This window comes from Myotis yumanensis, unplaced genomic scaffold, assembly GCF_028538775.1.
Source record: "Myotis yumanensis isolate MYYU_CA2020_CCGP unplaced genomic scaffold, mMyoYum1.0.hap1 SCAF_2, whole genome shotgun sequence".
Classification (NCBI taxonomy): Eukaryota; Metazoa; Chordata; class Mammalia; order Chiroptera; family Vespertilionidae; genus Myotis; species Myotis yumanensis.
In genome coordinates, this window is record NW_027223753.1 from 45322858 (window position 1) to 45348518 (window position 25661).

At 46.6% G+C, this 25661-nt stretch overlaps 1 protein-coding gene across 1 annotated transcript; it reads left to right on the forward strand.

Annotated features, from left to right (window-relative positions):
- The first annotated feature begins 22131 nt into the window (after window positions 1–22131).
- On the forward strand, window positions 22132–23901 carry FOXD3 (forkhead box D3). The gene has a single exon (XM_070403359.1). The coding sequence runs from the start codon at window positions 22450–22452 to the stop codon at window positions 23899–23901; it is 1452 nt and encodes a 483-aa protein (XP_070259460.1). The 5' UTR covers window positions 22132–22449.
- The last annotated feature ends 1760 nt before the right edge of the window (window positions 23902–25661 follow it).

Genomic DNA, 25661 nt, shown 5'->3' on the forward strand with positions numbered 1-25661 from the left:
TGCGAAGGTGCGCGTGCAAAGTGGGCTGGTGGCTGAGGGCGCGATTGTCGTTTTCAATCAGGAGGGAGTCTCAGACTCTGAGCTCCAGATCCGGGCGAGTCTCTAGGGACTCAGACTCAAACGGGAGAAGCGGGATTGTCTGGCATCAGTTGGAACGTGAGGGCAGCTTTCTCTCTGAGGTTTGCAGCGGTTGCCGGGGTTCTGAGAAGCAGAGCCTCTGGGAACGGGACTGAGAGCAGCCATAACTGCTCCCTCCACCCGCCCTGTTGATCCCCCCCCGCCCAAGCCCTGCGCAGAGCCATTTGCCGGATCGCCTCAGGCAAAGGCTAGATTAGCCCCTCTCCAGAGGACAGAAGTTTTCCCCCCTGCAGTCACAGCTGATTCTCACAGCCAGTCGGCCTGGTGGTCAAATCCCTCTAGATTAACTACAACAATCAAGGCTTAACTAGAACAAGACTGCACACAAAGACCACAAGGGGGTGCACCAAGAAAGCATAAAAAATGTGGAGACAAAAAAACATAACAGAAATGGAGGATATAGAGCTAAAAAACGCAATTTTGAGGGCTTGCAATAATGTGCTAGAAGCTGCCAAAAAACTTGATGAGAGCCTCACGAAAACTAATGAGACCCTCGATGCTATGATAAAGAACCAACTAGAAATTAAGCATACACGGACTGAAATAAAGAATATTATACAGACACCCAATAGCAGAACAGAGGAGCACAAGAATCAAGTCAAAGATTTGAATTGCGAAGAAGCAAAAAACACCCAACTGGAAAAGCAAAATGAAAAAAGAATCCGAAAATACGAAGATAGTGTAAAGAGCCTCTGGGACAGCTACAAGCACACCAGTATCAGAATATAGGGGTGCCAGAAGATGAGAGACAGCAAGATATTGAAAACCTATTTCAAGAAATAATGACAGAAAACTTCCCCCACCTGGTGAAAGAAATGGACTTACAGGTCCAGGAAGCGCAGAGAACCCCAAACAAAAGGAATCCAAAGAGGACCACACCAAGACACATCATAATTAAAATGCCAAGAGCAAAAGACAAAGAGAGAATCTTAAAAGCAGCAAGAGAAAGAAACTCAGTTACCTACAAGGGAGTACCCATACGACTGTCAGCTGATTTCTCAACAGAAACTTTGCAGGCCAGAAGGGAATGGCAAGAAATATTCAAAGTGATGAATACCAAGAACCTACAACCAAGATTACTTTATCCAGCAAAGCTATCATTCAGAATTGAAGGTCAGATAAAGAGCTTCACAGATAAGGAAAAGCTAAAGGAGTTCATCACCACTAAATCAGTATTATACGAAATGCTGAACGGTATCCTTTAAGAAGAGGAAGAAGAAAAAGGTAAAGATACAAATTGTGAACAACAAACATGCATCTATCAACAAGTGAATCTAAGAATCAAGTGAATAAATAATCTGATGTACAGAATGAAATGGTGATTATAATGAATTAGGGACATAGAAAGGGAATGGACTGACTATTCTTGGGGGGGAAAGGGGAATGGGAGATGCAGGAAGAGACTGGACAAAAATCGTGCACCTATGGATGAGGACAGTGGGTGGGGAGTGAGGGCGGAGGGTGGGGCGGGAACTGGGAGGAGGGGAGTTATGGGGGGAGGGGAAGAGGAACAAATGTAATCTGAACAATAAAGATTTAATAATAAAAAAAAAAGAACATGAGGGAGACTTTACCTTGCTTAGGTGGCCATCAAATCTCACAGAACTGGACAGTGCTATTCATCAGGCATGGTGTCAGATTCCTTGCATCACCTTTCAACATCTCCTGGAGTCAATGCCAAGAAGAATCGCCGCAGTATTGAAGGCAAAAGGTGGCCCAACAAAGTACTGATGGGGCGGTCATAATAATCTGGCCACTCAGTGTATATATTAAGCTAGAGAGAACTGGGAGTTTGGTGGAAGAAGTAATTGCTCCACCACAATGTACTTTATCATTCTTCAATTTAAGATTTTTTTTCAAGATATATCATACAGAGATGGCGTTCAGAATAAAATATATCAATATTGCACCTTAGCTTTCTAAGTAACCCCTCTTTACAGCATCTTTAACCTTACTCCAAATGTTTTTTGTGTTTACTATAATTGATGCAGGTGCACCCTGAAGTGGTTGTGAATGCTGCTTTTTAAATTGGTGTTGTTTTTCCCTTTTCACTTCCAGATTTTAACAAAGGACATCATCCCCACCCAGTTAGTAAGGACAGCCTTATAAAATAAACTGTCTGCACACACTGCCTGCTGAATAGGCCACACTTAACCACACATTTAAATACCTTCAGTCTTCTTTTAACTTCCAAGCTGCAATGTCTTGTTTTAAACAAAGGAACCGAGGGAATTTCAAATTACCCCATGGTTCTACACAAAGCCTTGTGCCTAAGAGGGAAGGGTTTAAACAATGTCATTTTACATAATACTGCTTCCTTAATTGTTGTTTTATCAGTTTTTTTTGTGTGTGTGTGTTTTTATTATTATTTACGCTGCACCTTTCTTCTTAGCTTTTTTCCTCACCTTCACAGTCCACCAAGCCTTAATAGGAAGGGATGGAATCGCTTTCCATTTTATAGACAGAAAAGCAAACAGTTTTAGAAACAAGATCAGACATCAAGATAGCAAGAGAAAAGGCTGGATTTTTTGTTTCCCAGTCCATTGCTCTTTTAAAACTACCTCTCTAATTCTTTAGGCCTCCATATAATTTGTTAATAAATTTAAGCAGCTGAGAAAATCAAATAAAGAGCCTTGGCTGGAACTCGAGAAAATTTTCCGTGAGTGCCATGAACTTCAATCCTGCTGTACACCACAGTCCAACTATTTTAGTCCTGGCTGTCTCCCAAGGGTCTAGTGACAATCGTATCAAATTGAGCATCCAAAATGCAGTAAGGACCACGATAAACACTTGAACTCATTTATACTGAAACTTTTAAATAGGATTTTGCCCCTTTCTCAACGTCCTAGTGTTTAAATCCTACTTACCCTTTCAAAACCAGAGCAAATGCTACCTCCTTCAGGAAGTCTCTCTTAATCTTTCCTCCTCCCCTCCCCCTTGACCCTCCAGGGCTAAAAGAAATCTATTATGAATTTCCAGAAGTACTTTATTGGTATCTTTTATCCTACTTAATACATTCTACTTTGATGTAATATCTTATGTGTTTTAACTCTGCTATTAGTCTGCAAATTCATTAGGTTGTGATCCATATTACTTAATAAGACCTCAATACATACTTTGTAAATTCAACCAATGTATTATAGGGTCGGCTAGTAGAGGAATAAAAATAAAATGCTGGCCTTAACCGGTTTGACTGACTGCATAGAGCGTCGACCTGCGCGGACTGAAGAGTCCCAGGTTCGATTCTGGTCAAGGGCATGTACCTTGGTTGCGGGCACATCCCCAGTATGGGGTGTGCAGGAGGCAGCTGATCGATGTTTCTCTCTCATCAATGTTTCTGACTCTCTATCCCTCTCCTTTCCTCTCTGTAAAAAATCTATAAAATATATTTTAAAAAATAAAATAAAATGCTGGACATTTCTAAATGGGAAATTACCAAAGAAAATACATGCACTCTTGAAAAAGTGTTAGAAGGCTAGATAATAGTATTCCAATTAATGAAATAAACATTAGTTGTTAGTGTTTATCAGGAGGACTGATCTAAGAATAGCCATCCCTCTGTATAGGAAACAGAATCCAAACTCCTTCCCATGGCCGGCAAGGCCCTGTAGGATCTGGCCCCAGCCAACCTCTCGGCTGCACCTTGGGTCCCTCTGGCGCACATGCTCCCTTCAACTGACCAAGCACTTTTTTGCCCCAGAGCTTTTGCTTCCAAGATTATGCTACCTGGAACACAGTGCCCCGCCCTTCCACCTTCCTCACCACACACCATCTTTGAAAGATTAGGTCTTCATCCTTCAGATCTTAAAAGAATCAGGCAACTCTATCTTAAAATAAGTCACCTTAGGTTTCCCAGCTATTATTTTCTATCATGACACTGTTTCCCCCTTTATCACATTTTGTACTTTCAAAATTTGTTTCTTGCCCATTATGTAGTGATTCCATCGGATTCTATGGTCATGACAGCAAAGACCACATTTATGTGGTGTGGTTACCACTGCAGACCTAATACTTGGCATATAGTGGTATAGCAGGTTCTCAATCCATTTGTTTCAATGAATGAATGAAAAAATGCCAAATACATGGATTTCAAACTGAAGTGTTGAGTTGACTTCAGTGTCCTAACAAGCTTCAATTTCAAATACTGTAATGACTTAAACATGGGACCTAGGTTCAAAATCCAGTTGTATTGCTTAGTAGTTGTATAGCCATGAACACTTTACAAGCCCTCTAAGCCTCATTTTTTTTTCAAAAAGGGACCAAAAATAGCATCTATTTCTCTGAAATGTGAAAAATGAATGACAATATTTCTCCCTCCCTATTTAGCTATTAAGTACTCAACAAATGGTTGATATTATTATTCAGATTAGAATTTCTTATGTCTCCCATTGAGTATTTATTCTTCTTTCCTGACATAATTTGCTTCACTTGAGGCACACTTTTATGTTAATGCTGTTACTTTTTAATTTCTCTGTTTTGTAAACAGCGTTATTAAAGTATAATTGGCTTGCCCTTAACTGCACTGAGGTTATTTTTTAAATGTGATCTTAGCTAAAAGGATCTTGTAATAAGGAATGCTGACCAGCAACCTCGTGTATAATAACTTTCCATGCTATACGAATACTGATATGTCCCAATTGAGGAAATCTTTAGGACACATTATGTTTAGATTAAGTGAACAAATATTTAATGGCACCAGTTTGCGCCAGGCAGTGTTCTAGGGGCCAGGTATATATCAATGAGTAAAATGAACAAGAACCTTGCCCTTCCTGGAGTTGATATACTAGTATTATTTGCTTTAATACAAAAGGATTTGTGATTTTTTGAAATTTTGTGAATTTTTTTAAAAGACATTCTTTTAAATAGTCATTACACATGCTTAAAAAGCAAGGCAATATTCACCTATCACATGAAGTGTGCACTACCTATATAATAAAAGCCTATTATGCAAATTGACCTAACAGTGGAATGACCAGTTGCTATGACGCACACTGACCATCAGGGGGCAGACACTCATGAAGGAGCTGCCCCCTGGTGGTCTGTGCACTCCCACAGGGGGAGCACCGCTCAACCAGAAGCTGGCCTCACAGCTGGTGAGCACAGCGGCAATGGCAGGAGGTAAGGAATGAGGGATCCTGGACTGCGAGAAGGATGTCTGACTGCCAGCTTAGGCCCAATCCCCAGGGACTCCCCACACACACACCCCCCCCCCCCCCCAGTGCACAAATGTTGTGCACTGGGTCTCTAGTCTGTAGTAAAAGACCACCTCTTATTTAAAGTGTACCCAGTAAGGATCTGATACCCAAGTTACAGCTGTTTCATTCCTTACCAGGGTATGCTATGAGACACTTCCTGGCTGCAACTTCCTCCACTCCTGAAGCTAGCAGTGATAAAAACTACCTTTCCATCTGTCAACCTGTAAAATTCCAGTTCTAAATATAATGTAAGGAGGAAATAAATGCTTAAAGGAAAACGTGAAGGATGATGTAAAGGAAGTACGGAGATTTTACGTGGCTTCAGAATTCTGAAAGTCAAAAGAATGTGCTTGGTCAATTCTGTTACTTCTCTTGAACTAGATACTGTTTTATCAAACCGTTGGCCACAACTCATTAGTGGGCCATGAAATCGACTTTGTGAATGGTGATTAACATTTCCAACCCCCCACCACCACCAGAATAGGGTGGGAAACCCATAATACAACACACAGTGTGAATCTTGTTCAAATAAATGTGTTTCATGTATGTATAATGTAGTTACATCTGTTTATATACTGAATCATATATTTCTTACTATGAGTCAAAGATAAAAAATACTGCAGAACCTTCATGTCGGGAGATGGAAAAGGGCTGTGGGTCATTGATTGGTGCAAGAGACAGAAAAAAAGCCAAGTTTTCTAAATCAAATAAAACTATAAAAACTTCTCAACGTTAATCAGTTTACAGATTTTGTTTTAATCATAGGAAGGGAGAGTGAGGAGAAAGAAGCATTATGAAGAAATACATTCACTTTTAATCAGAAAATTGCTAAGTCAAAACAAACTCTTTTCAACCTCTCTCTGTGAGACATAAAATGTTCAGTTCAGAAATAAAACTAAGGGTACGTTGAGTTTATCTTGGAGTTCAACTCTTAGCTTTCAAGTACTGTAATCGCCCATTAAGATTTAGCAATCCAAGATCCCCTAGGAGAGTTGATCCTTCCTTTGTAAAATAACATGTGAATACCTAGGGCAAGGATTAGCCTCCTGGTAAAACAAAACAACAAAACGAAAACATTCCTACCTTCACAGTTGATTAATCCCCAACCACAGGTTTCTTAATTGTTGGCTGGAAATTATTTGCAGTGCCATATAAATATTATTTGAAGTAGGAGCCCCCACTTATATCAGGAAAGTCATTTCTCAAGATATTAATTCATGTCCTCTGCATGTTATTCATTTACATGGCTTTAAAACAATTAAGATATTTAGGGAACACATTAAACTACAGATTAATGTGCATTTTTTCATTTGGACTATCTAGCATTCAAAGGCTCACCCCTACCCTTTTCCACCGAGGCAGATAAATGTTTCAGAACCAGAGAGGCATATTTCCTTTCTGTCTGGTTTTTTAGAATTCATCTAAACATGCTTATTGAAATTTCCTGCAATGCAACATTTTAGCAAGATTCCCCAAATTTATACAAGCTTACAGACGGTAAATACTGCAGGACAAGATTGCTACCAAGTTTTCTTCCTTAGGCAAACAATACCACAGTCGAAACCCCCTATATAAACAATTCCAGTTGGTATGTAAATGACATTAACCTAATAAAAGAGTAAGTATAGCAGTTTTCCTCTAAGTCTTTTAAATAAACAGGAGTGAATATGCAAAAACTGTAAATGCCCCAGGGCATCAGGTCCTTTGAGAGTTAACTTAGGCCATTGATTTATAAGAGGACAAGAGGCCTGCCCATCTCCAAACTAAATGTCACTTTCTAGAAACAACACCCAAACCAGAGCACGCACAAAATAGTTTCCTCTTTAAGGCACTATGTTTTTAAAATTGAGTACTTAAAGAATCCCTATGAGTTACAGGCTGTTAAGACGACCAGATACAGAAGATTTCATGGCTTTTTTGAGACCAATTTCCTATTCCTAAAAAGGAAAGATACCTGCCAAAACTAAAAATGACTACTTTTAAACAACTGCCCGATCAGGACACGAAAGGGAGAGTCATCTAAGCTAATACACAAAATTTCATTTCCTTAGTTAGGCCTCGTAGAACATTCTCAGGGTTTGATACAAAATATTTGGGGGGCGGGGATAAATTGCCACCCTTTTAGCAGATCATTATAGGTGGTGGTTGGGGGGGGGGCGCGGGAGGAGGGTAAATTTTCATCCTGTTCAGCTGCCTTAGGGGTGGCAAAGTAAGCAGATCTCTGGGAAACTAGCTAATTTAATAGACTGGACCTGGTTAGAGAAATTCGAATTTTGATCTCGTTTTAAACATTCTGGGTTTTATCTCTTTTGTTTTAAAGGAAAATAAATAAGTAATATTGATTATTTAAAGCTGCAATATTGGCTCCCACAAGAATTGGAGGCTTTGACCGCAGTCTATCTTTCTCCACCAAATAGATATACGAACTCAACCAGTTGAACACTGAGAACTAACAAACTGTCTTTTTATTTATTTATTTATTTTCAGAAAAGTTCTTATCACTCTGCATAGTGGTTAAAGCATAGATTTGGAATCACATAGGCTTGGGAAGGGTGGGTGTGTAGCTATGTTTTAGCTGTATCCCCATGAACAAATTGCTTAATCTAATCTCTCAACTAAAAAAAGCGGGGGGATATTAATCAGTACCTACTAGACAGGGTTGTTATAAGGATTGAGTAAGATAATGCATCCAAATAAGTGGTAGTAGCTCAAAGAAGACTGAAAATCAGAAAATTACCTATGCAAGAGGAAGAGGAGGAAGGGGGAAGGAAAATAGGATGAGGGAAAGTGACAGGGAAAGGAATTCCAGAGAAGGGTGGGGCACAGGGCAGAGATGAGGGGTGAGGAAAAAGAGAGATCCATAAATATAATAATCAATCACTTCTTTGTAAAGTACTTGGCAAACACATAATCACATATATGAACCTGCTTATAGTCCATGATCCACTATTTTCTCCAGCTTTGCGCAATTGGCCCAAAAAACAAAACAAACAAACACAGCCATGCTGACTAGGTATCACTTTTAAATTCATGGTCATAACTGGCAACTGGTTTAAAAATAAAGAACATTGTGTTTCTGGCATTGATTGATTCCGTTGATCAATTACATAATGAAGAACCTAAGGGTTTCCCATCATTTTCCTCTGCCTGCCTCAAGGCCAAAAGATGGCAACTCCAAGTATGATGTAAACTTAACAATCTCTAATAGAAGAAAAGAAACTCTTCCCTGGGGATCTTTTGGTCAGCAAAATAATCTTTCCTAGAAACCACTGAACAATCTTCCCCTTCTTTCTCTGTGGACAAAATGCTATCACTTGATTATATCTTATCCAATCTTTGGTCAGGTGGATGACCCCATCATAGCTGGATTAAATCAATCAAGTGTCAAACTCGAAGGAGGCCAAAGCTTTGCCACCCTAAAGCCGCCTTGTTTGATAATGATTTTAAGCTGGTTATTAAGAAACAAAAAATTCAGAGAGAATGTTTGACCCTCCCCCCACCCTTTCCTGCCAAAGAGACTCAGGAAGGAAATCCTAGGATGTTTGCCTGAGCCTAATTTGAATTGTGTCTAGTGGGTGGGAGGGCTCCAGGCAGGGGCCTGATCACCCCCACACCCGCCACACCCTGACACACCCCACCCACCGGTCCTCTGTTTTCTGAGTTGCCCAGGAAAAATGTGCCTGTCATATGTGTTCCATTCTTCCTCAATCACCTGTAAATTGCCCACTGTCACTTTTAGAATCTAACATCCCTTACCACCCTTTTCTCCTTTGTCCAAAATGACATATATACCCCATGTTTGCTTTACCATCTTCGGAATTTTCAGGCTTATGTGGATTCCCTGTGGGTACACATTAAAATCTTGTTGTCTCTGTTCCTCTGTCTCTGTCAATTTGATTGTTAGCACAACTAGAAGAATTAGAGAAGGTGGAAGGAAAAGTTTTGGGGGGGAGGGGGTTAGCCCCACACCTCCCTGGAACTGGAATGGGGCTAATTTCCATCAACATACATGTCTATGAGGATGACAAGGGGGTACCTGGAGAATTATATTAGCAGAAGAGAATTATATTGGCAGAATTATATACTGGATTTCAAAATTGCTCTGGATCAGTTATTCTTGTGTGACTCCCATTACTCCACCTTTTTGAAGAGGAGGGTCTGTTTAGCAGTTATCTTATGCCTATCCTACCATTATGTGTGTGGAGGAAGATAATTTGTCTCTTTGGTTCACAGGTCTTCTGATCAAGAACTGCACTCAAGGAGCTGTACTTATACAACTACATTTGAGAGGTCTCAGTTGTACCTGAACTTGATTTATATCATGAGATTCTGAACTTTGAGGTGATACTGTAATGGAATAAGACTTTGGGAGGACGTGAGTACATTTTGCGTGTAGGGTAAGATGAATCTTAGGGGACAAGAGGGTGGATTGTGGTGGACAGCCTCCAAGATAGCCCCACTGATTGCCACCTTCTGGTATCCATACTGTTATGTAGTGTACTCCTACATTGCATCAGCGTTGTTCTGTGATACCAACAGATTTAGAACTGATTGCATGAGGCTAAGTCTTAAAAGACACTGTGGCTCTGTCTAACTTTTTCTTTTATGTCATTTGCTCTGGGGATCCAGCTGCCATGTTATAAAGACACTTACGCAGTCCTATGGAGAGGCCTACCTGGCAAGGAACTGAGGCCTCCTGCAACAGACATCTGAGTGAGCCCTGTCAAGTCTTCACATGAACGCAGCCCCGGTCAGCGGCTTGTCTGCAGCCTCATGAGAGATACTGAGCAAGAACCACCGAGCTATGCCCCTTCTGAATCCTGACCCACGAAAACTATGAGAAAATGAGCATTTCTTATTTTAAGCTGCTAAATTTTGGAATAATGTAGTAATAAATAAAAGTTAGAAGTAGTTATTAAAAATTCTATATCAATTTTTTCCTAAAGACGGCTTGCTCTGAGAGGCTCTCAGAATTGGTTATCAAAGTTATCTTTTAGAAGAAAATAGGACAAAATGGTTGACATATATCTTCATCCCATAAAAGAGCAAAGTATCAAACTGTGCAGTAATGATGAGGCAATAAAGATCTCTGTTTGTTCTCTGTACATCATCTTTCATAATTCAAATTTAATATTAAATTATAGAAGCATTTAATCAATATGCCCCCACCTAAAGGTTTAATTCAGTTGTGGTGATGAGGAAGCAAAGGAAGGGGCAGGTGAAAAGAAAGATGACATTACATAGCAGTGCAATGTCGTGATTAAGAGCATGGGCTCATAAGCCAAACTGCACTTGATAGTATAGGCCCTCCTCCCTCAAAAGCTTGCTGTAGGGATTAAATAAACACATGTCAATTAAATAGGAGAGCCCCTGGCACATAGCAAGTGCTTAATAAATAACTTTCTCCATCCTGGGGATGTCGATGGGATGGGAATGCACAGATGTATTTTGGATCACAAATAAGATTGAGTCACAATGTCACTTGGTAGGTTATGCTGCTTCAATTTCCCTTCAGAACCCTTCAGGAGAGTGCAAAGACAAGCCCTGATCTAACTTTGAGGTGATTAAAACTGCAGTAGGTGGCACCTATATCTGTTTCAAGCGCTTCCCTATGCATCAGCAGAAAACCTGATGGGCAGCTTCTGAGTATGCTCTCAATGTGTTGAAAGTTCTGTCCACTATGTATAGGGTGACCAAATAATTTATTATCCAAGCTCCAACATTTCTGAGAATAAAATAGGCCCTCGATATGATTACACTTAAAAAGTAAGCTTAAACTGGAACATTGCAACTAACAATGAGTATTTGCTCATTGTGACTGTGGCAGAAGTTCATAGAAAGAGGCAATACACATATTCTAGTGAAAACAAACAATGACATTTTCCAACAATGCACAGAATGAAGAAATGCTCTCTACTCCCAATAATTGCCTCTTCAGAATTTGAACAGCAATCTATTTATGCTTAAATAATTCCTCAGAGGTGGCCAAACCCTTATATCTATATAAAAATTACACATAATACAAGTATATCTCAGAAACACCTGACCTTGTTGACTATTCAAAACTCCCTCTTTGCTTTCCATGATAGTACTTGCTCCCAATTTAAGCTTTATTTTCTCACTTTCTTTTATAGGCTTCTTCTTCTTCTTTCTCCCGCCTCTGATAGTTCCTTGGCCTTTTTCTCATCCCACACACTCCCATTTGCTGAGCTTACACACTCTCATTGCTTGAACTATCATACTTGAACATTTATGACTCCCAAATCTTTATTTCCTGACTTCTCTCTCAAGCTCTAGACTTGAGCTATCCAATATGATAGCCATTAGCCATATGTGGCCATGGAGCACTTGAAATGTGGCTAGTTCAAATTGAGATGGCTGTAGGGATAAAATACACCATATTTTAAAGTAAAAAAAAAATATCTCAGTAATTTTTATATACATTGCATGCTGAGGTGACAATATTTTTAGGTATATTGGATTAATAAAACATATTTAAAATCAATTTATCTGTTTCTGTTTACTTTTTTAAAAATATATTTTATTATTTTTTTACAGAGAGGAAGGGAGAGAGATAGAGAGAAACATCAATCAGCTGCCTCCTGCACATCTCCTACTGGGGATGTGCTCGCAACCAAGGTACATGCCTTTGACCGGAATCAAACCTGGGACCTTTCAGTCCGCAGGCCGACGCTCTATCCACTGAGCCAAACCAGTTTTGGCTCTGTTTACTTTTTTAAATGTAACTATTAGACATCTAAAATACTGTATACACATGGCTCACATTTGTGACTCACATTCAATAGCACTGCTCTAGTCTCTTACCTCTTACTAATTACTTCTATTCAAAAATTCTACCAGTGCCTCAAATTCAGTATGTGCACAACTGAAGCCATCATCTTCTCCTCTCAGTCTATTCTCCACACTGAATATTGAGTGATATGGCTAAAAACATATCCAGTCACATCACTTCCCTGCTCAAAATTCTGCTATAGCCCCTTTCAGGAAAAAAGTAATAGTCTAAACCTCTCAATCTCTACCTTCAAGGGCTTACAATGTCTGCCTCTCTCACTCTTCACAACTAAACCAAAAACTCCTAGAAAGCTGGGACTATGTCTCTCAATCAGAAAACACAAGAGGCATTGCAAAGGCACGATTCATTTTTAAAATGTTGAGGGGAGCGTGATCCTTAGATGTGTCAAACCCTATTTTAAGTGTTTCGGGTATACTTACTCTTTACAACAACCCCATATAAAAGGTAATATTATTCCCATTTACAGATGAAGTAAGGCACAGAGAGTCTAAGAAATTTGCCTGAGGTCACACGACTGATATATGATGGGGTTCACAGTGTGTCCTGGGACCAGAAGATAGTCCATGGAGCTGAAGCATGGAGGGCAAATGGGACTAGAAGGAAAGTTACAGCCAGATCGCGGACATCTGAAATATTTTCTTAAAGAGTTTGGGTTTTCCTCTATAAACAATGAGGTTTTTGATATGGGAAGTGAGTGGCATGCTATGACTGATGTTCAAGGAGATAACTTGGTAGTCATGTGGATGACTAGGGAAAGAAACTACAGAGTGTTCCCCCATTTATGTTTTGTACATTTCCTTCAGTCTCCCAATTTTCATATCTGGGAGTTATTGCAAACTCCTCTCTTATGAGTCAGACACTTAGTTCTACCAATTTCTCCTCCTAAATCCTTCTCCATTTCATCCCACTTCCCTAGTCCCACTGCCAATAAGTGCCACCTTCCTCACCTCTTACTGAGATAACTGAACCTCTTTATTTACTACCTCCAGTCCTACTTCCTTCAGGTTATTCTTCACATGCCCCCAACAAATCATTCCAAAATTTTATTTTGATCATGCCAATCATAAATTAAAAACCCTGTCATGGTTTCTTATCAATTTCTGGCTCTTTAGCCCAATATGCAAGAATCTTCAGGATTTCACTTTTGTCTACCTCTTCAGTATCAACTCCAGCCACTCCCACACCTCTTGTTCCAATCATATTAACCTATATGCTGCTCCTCATGTCGTGCATACCTCTGTATTTCTGCTCATACTGTGTTCTCTGCCTAGAACTCTGTTCCTCTCTTCATTCACCTGACAGCAGTTACTCATCATTCCAGATGGCTCAGGCATGACTTCCTTGGGGAAGCCTTCTTTCCCACTCCTTCTCTTTTCCAGGCAGTTAGATATGTTTACTCTGCACCCATGTAACATTCTATGATAAGTATCTCTAATTCATCACACTACATTTTAATTACAGACTTTCTAGGAATCAGCCACCCATCAGAGTGGGGCTGTGTCTTACTGATTCAGTTATTGAACCAATATTTATTGAGCATCTCCCCACTAACACCCCCGGTGCTTGGCTGGAGGCTAGGAATACCACAATGAACAAAACAGATCAAAATTCCTTGTGGAGTTACATTCTCAAGGTAGAGCCTACCTTCTTATTTACACTTGATTCCAGTGCCTGGCCCTTGATGAACTAATGTGACAAGGTTAGAAGCATAGTTGGGTCCGCCACCCAGTCTTTTCAATAATCTCTCCCTGTCAGTCTCCTCCCTAGGATCTTCACCTTTTATCTATGTTTCCTTTACATTTTCTCCCATGTGTTAGTCAAAACACTTCCATGTAGCCCAGCTGGTGTGGCTCACTGGTTGAACATCAACCCATGAACCAAGAGGTCACCAGTTAAGATTCCTCCATTCCCGGTCAGGGCACATGCCTGGGTTGCAGGCTAGATCCCCCCCCCCGGGGGCAGGGGGGGGGGGGGCGGGGTGGTGGTGGTGGTGCAGGAAGCGACAATCAATTATGTTTCTCATCGATGTTGCTATCTTTCTATCCCTCTCCCTTCCTCTCTCTCTCTAAAAAAAATAAAAAATATATATATAAAAAACCCACACTTCTGGGTAACCTAAAGGGGGTCATACTAGATCTGGACTAAATGTCTCAGCAAAGTTCTATTTTTAATTACTTATTTTGTTGTTGTTGTTAATCCTCAAGGATATTTTTCCACTGATTTTTTTTTTTAGAGAGAGCGGGAAAGACAGAGAGAAACATCAATGTGAGAGAAACACATCGATTGGTTGCCTTCAGCAGGATTGCCAGGTCTGGGGAGGAGCCTGCAACCAAGGTAAGTGCCCTTCACTGTAATTGAACCCGGGACCTTTGGTCCACAGGCCAAGGCTCTAACCATTGAGCCAAACCAGCTAGGGCCAGAGTTCTATTTTTATACTGTAACTTCTCCCTTTTCCAATTTTCTTCTGTTTCTTTGTCACACTATTCCCTATTTCCCTTGAGTATCCTTTGACTGTCCAGAAGTACAATTAGGTACAATTAGGTACTTTGTTTTCCAAAAATATCCTAGGTTTTAATTTACTTCTCCCTAATCTTTCCTGGATACCCCTAAAGCCAGAGCTAGCTGGTCAGTGTTACCTTATGTACTAGACAGCGTCACACTTTCTCATTCCCAGCCATGAGAAGGTCCTCCTCAGTGTTTTCCTCTATCATAGTACTTATCACTCTGGAACTTGAGTTTAGTTCTTCTTTTCCTCCCTAGCATTGTCTAGAGTCCAGAACTGTTTAACAAAGTTTAAATAAAATAATAAATCAGTAAATGAATATATCTATATATATATAGAAGGCTAATATGCAGTGTCCCCTCAGGAGTCCGACCAGGAGACCGGGAGTTCAATTGCTTGCTATGATGTGCGCTGACCACCAGGGGGCAGTCCAGAACGAAGGAAGGCCCTGGCCAGCAGCCAGCAGCCCGGGAAGGAAGGCCCTGGCTGGCAGTCAGAAGGCTCCGATTAGCCCTGATCACCGGCTAGGCCTAGGTACCCTACCTGTGCACGAATTTTGTGCACCGGGCCTCTGGTGTGTGTGTGTGTGTGTGTGTGTACGTGAATATCAGGTCCTCCTCATTGCATACATTGCAGATAGATCTACAAAGAGCCAGGCCTTTGTCTGGGTGGCTCAATTGGTTGGAGCATCATCCAGTACAACGGTTCTGGGTTCAATTCCCAGTCAGTGCACATACCTCCCCTACTGGAGGCAACCCAAAGATGTTCTCTTTCTCTCTCTCCCTCCCTCCTTCCCTTTTCCCTCCTCCCTTCTTCTTCTCTCTCTAAAAATCAATAAATATATTCTAGGGTGAGGATTAAAAAAAAAAAACAGCTGGAAATACCCACATGGGACCCAAGGTTAAGGTAGTCCTTTCTTTAAAAGTATCAGAAAGAGGAAATTTTTAATTTAAAAGGTATGTTTCAATATCCTAGGTCATGTCACATCTGCATGTGTATCTTTAGTACATGGCTTTTACATTGTTTGTAAATAAGTTTGACCTTCTGAATGAATACAGTGTGTATACAATGGTGTTTCTGTATGTTATCCAAGTGGGTCCTTTCCCCAGGATGTGACTGAGCCAATGGCATGGTTTTCTCCAGATTTTACCAAGAGAAGACTGGGCTGGAACTGGGGAATCAACTTACTATTCAAATTTAAGAATCCTGTTGGGTGTGTTTGGGAGTAGGGAGGAGAATGGATTCCTGAATTAATACAAAAATCATAAACTTTCTGAAGGGCAGAGTTGTAAGAGGTCACCTGGATACTCGGGGTCATGAATAAGTAGAAAATGGACCCAATACTTGACCCTGAGAATCCCCTGGGACCTAATCCTCCTCCTTACACCCCCCGTCACCTCCCCAAGACAGAACCGCTGCGCAGTATAGACGTGGGCGCGGTAGCTACTGCTCCTAGGACTGGACCTCTCAACCTCTCCCTTCCCAGCCAAGCTCGGGACACGTCCAAGCTTCTTAAGCAGGGATTTTCCAATCTGCCCCTGGGGAACTGCCCCGAGGCAAGGCGGACCAGCCCGGGCTGCGATGTGGAGAATTCGATGTCGGAGCGTCCAGGGAGGAGGAGTGTATCAAGTTAAATATAACCGCTCGAATGGAATGGCGCTAAAAATAAGGCAACAGCTGGCAGGTCCACAGCCAGGTCCCGGGAAGGGCGGGGCCTGAGGGATCTGGTGCAGAAAGGCTTCTGCCCGCCCCTGTGGCCCAGGGGCGAAGAGGCAGCAGCATCCGCGGGCCTGGGCTGGAAGACCAGCGAGGTGGACCCGAGCTGCCCAGCGCCCGAGAGGCCTCCACCTGAGCGGGTCCTGGAGACGGGACTCAGGGTCGCTCGGTGGCCGAGGGGGAACTTTACAAAGGAATCAGAAACGCGGGCGAACTTGCCTGGACGTGACAAGGTGTTAAGGGCTGGACGCAGAGGGAGCCCAACCTGCGGGGAGGCCCCGGCGTCGCCCGGGATCGGAGTGCGGGGGGGCCCGGGGCCCGCCGTCCATGCGCGCACACACGAGGCTCCCGTGGCGAGCGGCGCTCGGCCTCTGCGCTCCCCACTTTCCCACAAGCCCCTTCCCGCGCGCGCCCCTTGGCCCTGCGCGCCCTCCCGCGGCAGCGTCCCAACCATCAAGCCCACAATTGAAACGTTTCCAAAATGGGCTATTTGTTTGCTCCCAATAAATCGATCGGCAGAGATTAAGAAATCGATGTGGCCTGGGTGGGCGAGTCACCAGCGGTGAGGGAAAGGCGCTTTCGCACTGCGCCCAAGGAGAAGCCGAGGATGGGCGCGGGCCTGGGAGAGGCGTGTCCCGCCAGGGCCACACCCGAGGACCCGAGGACCCGGCACCCGGGCGCGCGGGCCCTGCAGGCCGCGTTCCCTCCGGCGGCGGCGGGGGGAGGGGGTGACAGGGGGGGCGGGGCGCGCCCGCCGCCCGCTTCCCGCGTCCCTTCTTGCCCCCCTGGCGCGCGGGAGAGGCCGTGGCGGACAGCGGCCCGCAAGCCACTTGGAGGCTTTTGTTGCTTCTCCCCGGGCTGAAAGGGGGTTTTGTGATGCGGGACAGATAAAAATGAGCGGCATCATATTGTTTGACAGAGTGATCCCATATGATGAAGTGTCGGCTCGGAAGGGGGTGAAAATGGTGAATTCCTAAAAACCCAACCCTCGGCTCCTCCGCTGGCAGCCCGTAGCCTGGAGGGACCCAGCGGACAGCCGGGCCGGGCCGCCTCGCACCAAACCGTGTCGGAAAGATGCGAGCTTTCAATGCCAAGTCATTTTTAAGCCCCAATCTTGCCTGAGACCTTTCTCCTCGAGGATGAAAAGAACAATTTTCTAGAGAAAGGCTCGTTTTGATTAAATCTGACATGCTGCTGATAACTCCATGCTAATGTGAAATAATTAACATAATAGCCATAATTAAAAGCACGCTAACAATACCATAAATTTATCACACAATTTTACTAGCTTTCTGCCCCTAACTGCTCTCTCATCGTTAATTAAACGTGTTGCCTTTTACAGAATGGATGTTTATACATTTCCAATATAAATAAATTCAAACCCATCCTCTCTCTCCTTCTCTCTCTCTCTCTCTCTCTCTCTCTCTCTCTCTCCTCCTTTCCCTTTGGTCTCTGGCCATTCACAGCAACTTCTTGGCAGGGGCCCTGCGTGGCAGACACCTTGAAAATAAATGAAGTTTTGAGATGCAAATCTAAACAAGAACATTAAATTAGCCTTTTCTCCCCCACCCCGAAGAGATCTGGAGAGGTATACAAAGCTGGTGGGGAGTGAGTTGAAAATCCCACTGACGTGAAAATAGAAATAATCTGGGTGGGTTGGGGACTTGGGTATCAGCTCAGCCCTTCCCACCTCCCTCGGCGGCGGCCACCCAGGCAGAAGCTGATCGTAGCTAAACAAACCTATGAAGATTGTCAAGTAGCAGCCGACTTCGGTTCTTGGGGGACAGGAAGCGGGGTACATTCCAAATGGGCTCCACCCACGTTTTGTTTCCTCTGCTATAGAGGGTGGCGCCCCTCACTGCGCAGAACCTGGTCCCATCTCCCGGATTCTAAGAAAAGCGCAGCCGCGTGAGGGCATGATTCTATCTCACTTTCGCCAACGATTTATTCAAGCCATTGGCATAGTCTCTGACCTCGAGGAGGAGGAAGGGGACACCTGAGTTTTCTCCCTCCTGGCGAGCGTTAGGTGGGCCATTCCCGCCTCCAGCACTCTGGCCGTGCCCCTCCTTTGTGTTGACCACTTGCGAATCCAAAGGGACTTACAATTAATTTCCCCTTCAGCGCCATAAATTGTTCCACTTCTCCCCTCTCCATTTCATCCCGGAGAAAGCACACAAAATCTCCCCTCCCCCGAGGTGTCTCAATTTCCTTCCAATCGATCCGGACTTCACGTTTCGTGTTTCCTGTAGCTAGAACCCTGGCCCCCTCCACCACCATCGCCAACCCCGTCCCCGACGGGTCCCCCATCCGGGTGGCCACCACCCAGCTGGATACCATGGACTCTGCCCGCCCCAAGAGAAACCTCATGCCTTTCTCCTTTGGCTGAGCCGTTTCAAACACTTGAACAGGTGAGACAGCTCGCTTCCATCTTCTTTAAATCCCTCCTGGGAAGTTTGCTTGTGGCCCAAGTAGTCACTCCCAGAGTATGTGTGTGCACTCCTCTTGCTCTCTCCCCCAGTAGCCCTCTACAACTCAGAAAATATTTATCGACATTTCACCCCCTCCCCAATATTTCCATTCCCTCCATCACATTTTTCTTCTCCCACTCTTAGGTCACTTTCTCTCGGTATCTGTCTCGCTTCTTTCATCTCACTTTACCCTAAGTTTGGCGGTAACTGACGACTTGTGGACATTTAGCTGCAAAATGCAATTATTTAGCAAACAGGATTTACTGAGCCTGGAATGGAGTCGGCCTAGGGCAGGACCCTGCTCAATGTCAGGCTCCCGCCCAGGCCCTTCCGCCTTCTTCCCACCTGAGCTGCTCCTTCGCCTCCTTCCCTCCCCGGAGGTTGCGGGCTGGCGCTACTGTCCTCCCGGAAGGAGGGAAGCCGCGGCCGGTTTCCCAGCCGAGAGTGGTAGCGGGAAAGCAATCGATATTAAGCGGATGGGCCGGTGCGGGCGCCAGACGTAGGGGCTGCAGCCCGTGGGTCCTGCACGTCTCATCATTTAGCTAATCGAGTCGAAAAGTTTCTGTAAGGGCCAGACCCAGCATCAGATGGTAACACTGATTGAACAAGAGATTAGCACAATAGATCTCTAACCGAGGGGAAGCGTTGCTTTTCACGCTACGCACCGTAATTAATGGTATGAATCAATTAATTTGACTTTTATTGTGTCGAAGGAAAAAAGCGCAACAAATGGAACTGGCGGCTGGGAGTTGTTCAGCCCCCGCTTTCCCCCAGGGGGGTTACAAAGAGGCACCGGGGAATGGACGGTTCCGGCTCGGTCTTGGCCGGGGAGGTGAGAGGCAGCGACCAGCATCGCCCAGGGAATCCTGAGAGCCAGCCCGGGCGGGACAGCGGAATCCAAATTAGGCTCATTGAGACGCTACCTCCAGAAGACTTGCGGAGGGCGGCCCCTGAAGCCGCCACCCTCCCGTGCGCGCACACACACACACACACACGTGCACTGGTTCACGCCGGCCCAGCCTCCTGGGCGCACGGTGGCTTGCGCTGCGGCGGCCCCAGCCAACCACGGGGGCTGGGTACCGACGCCGAGGAAAAGGAATTTCTGAATTTGTAAATTTCGGTTTCCTTTTTTGTCCTTCCGAGCTTCCTGTTGTGATGTTTGGGTTGTTACTCGGACAGTGGCAGCCACGACCTCTGCATCTGTGGGCCGCGGGCAGCCAGCTCACACTCTGGTCGGTTTCGCGGGAGGCTGTTTTGATGGCATTGTAAACGGTTCGAAAGCCTGCGGGCCACAAGGCTGTGCAGCTGGGAAGTCAACTCAAGAGAAGCATTTTAGAGTCAGGTGCAACCGGGGGGAGGGGTCATTCAGGTGCAGGAAAACTTGGATGGAGCAACCGCCCCCACTCTCGCCCCAGCCCCAGCCTGGAAAGTCCTGCGAAGTGGGGAACCAATGGTTAGTGTTACAAACCCAGGAAATTATCGAATAGAGATGAGAGTCAATCTGTGTGATAAACTGCCAATAATGAAGTAAGTTTACCGATTGGGGTGGGGTGGGTGTCTAGGCCAAGGAGAGAGAGGGGGTCGTCGGTGAACGAGACAGATTGAGGGAATCAGAATACCACTGTCCACCAGGAATTTAATCGGTTTCCTAGTGTGTCCTGTAAATATTTCACTAATTATGTGTCCTCGGACCTCCTCCCCTTTCGCTCTTTCCTCTGATGAGACCCGCATTCCCCTCTCAGGCCTTAGCGGACAGGCTGGGTTGGTTTCCAGGAGCCCGCCACAGCCCGCAAGCGAGTAGGCGGCCTAAAAATGCAGGAGGGAAGAGGTGGCGCGTTTTCACCCCTCAGAAGCACTATTCGGAAGTGCAAGGTCCACGCGCCCCAAGTAACGCCCCAGTTCCCCTACCATCACTGACTTTCCTTGCCAGGGACACTCGGCGTGCACGGTCCGCATCCTCCACCTGTCCTGCTGCTGACTGCCAAGGAAGTTACATCTTGGAAGGTTCCTCTAAGTCGTAAGAGGAAAGAATCCGCGTTAGTTAGCAGCAACTGAGAGCCTAGCCCGCCGTCAAGCCCCAGGCCACCCCCGCTCCCAGGAGGCTGGGCCCAGCCAGCGGGGAAGTCACACCACCGGCTCCCAGGCCGTCTAGTGCCGTCCCAGCCCGGACGCGGCATCTAATCTGAAGGCCCAAAGTCCCTTCCCAGTCCCACTCAACTTACCCAGGCCGCTGCCAATCCCGGCTCCTTCCCCGGCACTTCATTTCCGATTTTTTTCCCCCCACATGCTAAGTTGTTTAACAACTCGGGAGCAGCTAGTTATGGCTTCTTTATTTATAGGTTCCCTGTTATTTTACGTCGTTTTTATTTCACTCGGCAACTATTCTAATAGATTAATCAATAGCCATTTTCTGACCTTCGGGAACCCCAGCTGAGGCCGGCTGGACGCGGGAAAAAATACATATATATATATGAACATGCCAACAACGAGACGGGAAAGCCAAGCCGGTGGTCAGGGTTTTGGGGAGGAGAGGGGAGGTGGGGAGAGCGTCCCCTGGGTAGATGTTTCCACTGAATAAGCCCTGAGACAGGAGGAGGGGTCTGAAGTCTAATTTGCAAAACGGAGCCGAGTGCGCAGCCCTTACTCTTTAAAGCTAAAAAGAATAAAAACATAACAGACTACTAAGTTTTTCTTTTAAAAGGGAGGGGTGGGAATCTTGTTCTATGCTTCCCAGTCCCTGCCAAGGAGTGCTGCTATAAGGGGGGGAGGGGGAACGGGGAAGGGAAAGGGGGAGGGGGCGGGGAGGGCAAGGCAGAAAGAGCCACCAGGTCCCGCCGACGCTCCCAGGCCCACGCCCTCACTCGCTCACACCCACTCTCCCTCACTCACACCCGCAGGCTCCCGCGCCCCCCGCGCCGGGCTGCAGCCTGGGCTGAGGTCTCCGGGCAGGCCAGGGCGCCCTCGGTGCCCGCGGGATGCTGGCGCACCGTGCGGCGGGAGTTGCGCGTCCCTCGTCCCTTTGTTGACAATTCCCCTGAACCAACTTGAGTTTGGCCGGCTCAGCCGTGGCCCTGACGTCACACGTGGTCACGTGGCCCCGCCTCCCGCTGGATCTTTAAGTAGAAAGTAATCTATCAGGCCAGTCCTTAAAACGGGACTTTCGACTACGGGGGCTTCGGTGTCCCTGCACCCCCTCCCCTCGTTGCCCCAGTCTGCGCCCTCCCGAGCCGCTCGGCGCCCGGCGTCCCGCGCCCGCCGGCACGGCTCCTGCACCCCACCCCCGGCCCAGGGGCCGAAGAAGGCTGGCGAAGTGAGGGGGCGCGGCTTGGAAAAGCCGCCGGGGCCGGGGCGCCTAGTACCGAGCGCCGGGGCCAGCGGGAGTTGGCAGAGTGCGGCCACCGGGGCCGGACGGCAGCGCCTTCGCCGCGCGATGCCGGGCCGCCGAGTGTGAGCCGAGCCGGGAGGGCCCCGAGCCACAAACGCTCCCTCCTCTCCCCCAGGACCCCATCTTTCGGGGGGCGCCCAAACCCCCTTCCCCTGAGCTCGGCGGCAGTTCCTGACGGCCCGCATCGCCCGCCGCTTCTTTCCCGCAGTCGCCACCCACCCCGAGGAGGGATGACCCTCTCCGGCGGCGGCAGCGCCAGCGACATGTCCGGCCAGACGGTGCTGACGGCCGAGGACGTGGACATAGATGTGGTGGGCGAGGGCGACGACGGGCTGGAAGAGAAGGACAGCGACGCCGGCTGCGACAGCCCTGCGGGGCCGCCCGAGCTGCGCCTGGACGAGGCGGACGAGGTGACGCCGGCGACACCCCACCAGGGGCAGCCTCAGCCGCCGCACCAGCAGCCCCTGGCATTGCCCAAGGAGGCGGCTGGAGCCGGGGCCGGGGCCGGGGCCGGGGGCGAGGCGGGCGCGTCCGAGGCCGACGGCTGCAAGGGCGGCATTGGCAGCGAGGAGGGCGGCGGGAACGGCGGCGGGCCCGGCTCGGGCAGCGGAGCGGCGGGCGGCTTGACCCCGAGCAAGCCCAAGAACAGCCTGGTGAAGCCGCCCTACTCCTACATCGCGCTCATCACCATGGCCATCCTGCAGAGCCCGCAGAAGAAGCTGACCCTGAGCGGCATCTGCGAGTTCATCAGCAACCGCTTCCCCTACTACCGGGAGAAGTTCCCCGCCTGGCAGAACAGCATCCGCCACAACCTCTCGCTCAACGACTGCTTCGTCAAGATCCCCCGCGAGCCGGGCAACCCGGGCAAGGGCAACTACTGGACCCTGGACCCGCAGTCCGAGGACATGTTCGACAACGGCAGCTTCCTGCGGCGCCGGAAACGCTTCAAGCGCCACCAGCAGGAGCACCTGCGCGAGCAGACTGCTCTCATGATGCAGAGCTTTGGCGCCTACAGCCTGGCGGCGGCGGCGGGCGCCGCGGGGCCCTACGGCCGCCCCTACGGCCTGCACCCGGCCGCCGCGGCGGGCGCCTACTCGCACCCGGCTGCTGCGGCGGCGGCGGCGGCGGCCGCGGCGCTCCAATACCCGTACGCGCTGCCGCCGGTGGCCCCCGTGCTGCCACCCGCCGTGCCGCTCCTGCCCTCGGGCGAGCTGGGCCGCAAAGCGGCCGCCTTCGGCTCGCAGCTTGGCCCCAGCCTGCAGCTGCAGCTCAACAGCCTGGGCGCTGCCGCGGCCGCCGCGGGCACGGCTGGCGCCGCGGGCACCACCGCTTCGCTCATCAAGTCCGAGCCGAGCGCACGGCCGTCGTTCAGCATTGAGAACATCATCGGCGGGGGCCCCGCGGCGCCCGGGGGTTCGGCGACGGGCGCTGGGGGTGCCGGGGTAACTGGGGGCACGGGAGGCGGTGGCGGCGGGGGCGCCGCGCAGTCCTTCCTGCGGCCGCCGGGAACAGTGCAATCTGCCGCGCTCATGGCCACGCACCAGCCCCTATCGCTGAGCCGGACGACGGCCACCATCGCGCCCATCCTGAGCGTGCCGCTCTCTGGACAATTCCTGCAGCCCGCAGCCTCGGCCGCCGCCGCTGCCGCCGCCGCCGCGCAAGCCAAGTGGCCAGCGCAATAGGGACGCGAGGTCGCCGGGACGCAGGGCCCCGCGGTGGGCCCGCGCCGCGGCTGCACTTCCAGGCTGGGCGCCCCGCCCTGGTCCCGGCCCCCCTGCCCCTTCCCAGACTCTGCCTTTCCTCCATTTCCTGCCCCCGACCCTCAGCACCGACCTCCGCAGCCTCCACCCTCTTGTGCACACCTAGGCTGGCGGACCAAACTCTCTGCGCGCGCCCGCCCGGAATAACTTTCCATACAGGTAAAACCGAAAACTTAAATTTTCCAAAAATGTTCCCTGACGGCATCTGCTCTCAGTACCGTGGGGAAGGGAGGGAAATTCTTTGTACATATTTGTATAAAAATTATTGACTTTCCTTTTGGGGTTTTTATTTTTTTAAGAAAAAAAAATTCAGTAGATTTAGAGCTCTGAACTTTCATTTTTTTTGAAGGTTCACTCTCCACAGTTTTATGTGAGAAAAAAAATGTATAGAGACATTGGGAGATTTTAAATGTAAAAGAATTTTCAAAAGGCAAGAAGTGTCATTCTATTATAAAAGTCTGTTTATATATGAATGAATATATATGGTATTCTAAATGTTATTCCATCGTGTTGTACACAACTTTGTAAATAAATTTTTAAAACGTTCAGCCTAGTGTTTCATTTAGGTATCTGAAGTAAATGACGAGATTTTAGAATATTTGTATTTCATCTTTACCAGAAATTCGAGGAGTTTGCTAATTCATAATTTGTTGTAAGAAAAGTTTAATTGAATAAGGAAAAAATATGCTAATTTAAATCAGTAATATTTTTCTTTTAGTTTTTACATAAAACCTGGATGTGGGGCATGATCTTGTTCATATCAATCCATTAAATCTAAATGACCAGAAATGTCCGTAGATAAAACAACCTGCTACCTAAAAAAAAAAAAGAAAAAGAAAAACAAACCTTAGTCTCAACAATTAAATCTTTTAATTAAAAAATACCAACATATTTTGCACAATGAAAATTTCTCAAATGCAGATCTTGGTCATTAATATTATCCTTTCAAACGAATATAAATTCCAGACATAGCCCTCATTTTAGCATTTAAATCTTTAGTTTTTGAAATTTCTTATTTTCATTGCTCAAGTGGAAGTGGTAAATAAACCCAGTTGATTTCTTTAAGTGTATGTTATGGCATTTTGAATTTTGCAGTGGAATTGTATTATATTAACCTGATAGGTAATACATAGTTTTATTCTTAAATAATGTTTTCAAATAAGATACCTCTTTTCTATGGCAATCCACAACATAATTTCAATTTCTGAGCGGTTTCTTTGGATGCCTCCCCACCCTCCAACCCGCAGTTTTTCTGAAGGCCGAGGAATAGTGTGGCCTTAATATCCTTTTAAAAACAGGTGCACATCACCCCCTCCCCCCCCTTTTTTTTCCTTAAAAAAATGTGTATACTTAGTGTGAAATTTGAGATCATAGGGCAGGAATGTGAAGATGTCCTAGATTTTTTTTCCCTCCTAGATTATTTTAATGTGCATTTCTGCTGTTGCAACCTTAAAAGTATTAAGGTACAAATGTAACATCTAGACTCCGGAGGCCGGTTCCCACCACCACTACCATATCCTCAAACGGCATCAATTCTAATTATTTTGTAATTAATTTAGGTGTTACAATTACTTATGCGAAATCTCTTTTCAAAGCTGGAGCGGGTAGCGGTTTTGTCAGCTCAGCCCCAGGTTCCTCCTGTTTGCAGAGCACGGCCACGATCCCTGCCGCTGGCGCCCACC

Bases quoted from the DNA above. Each gene is read 5' to 3' on its own strand.
- FOXD3 (XM_070403359.1), top strand. From the start codon at position 22,450: ATGACCCTCTCCGGCGGCGGCAGCGCCAGCGACATGTCCGGCCAGACG.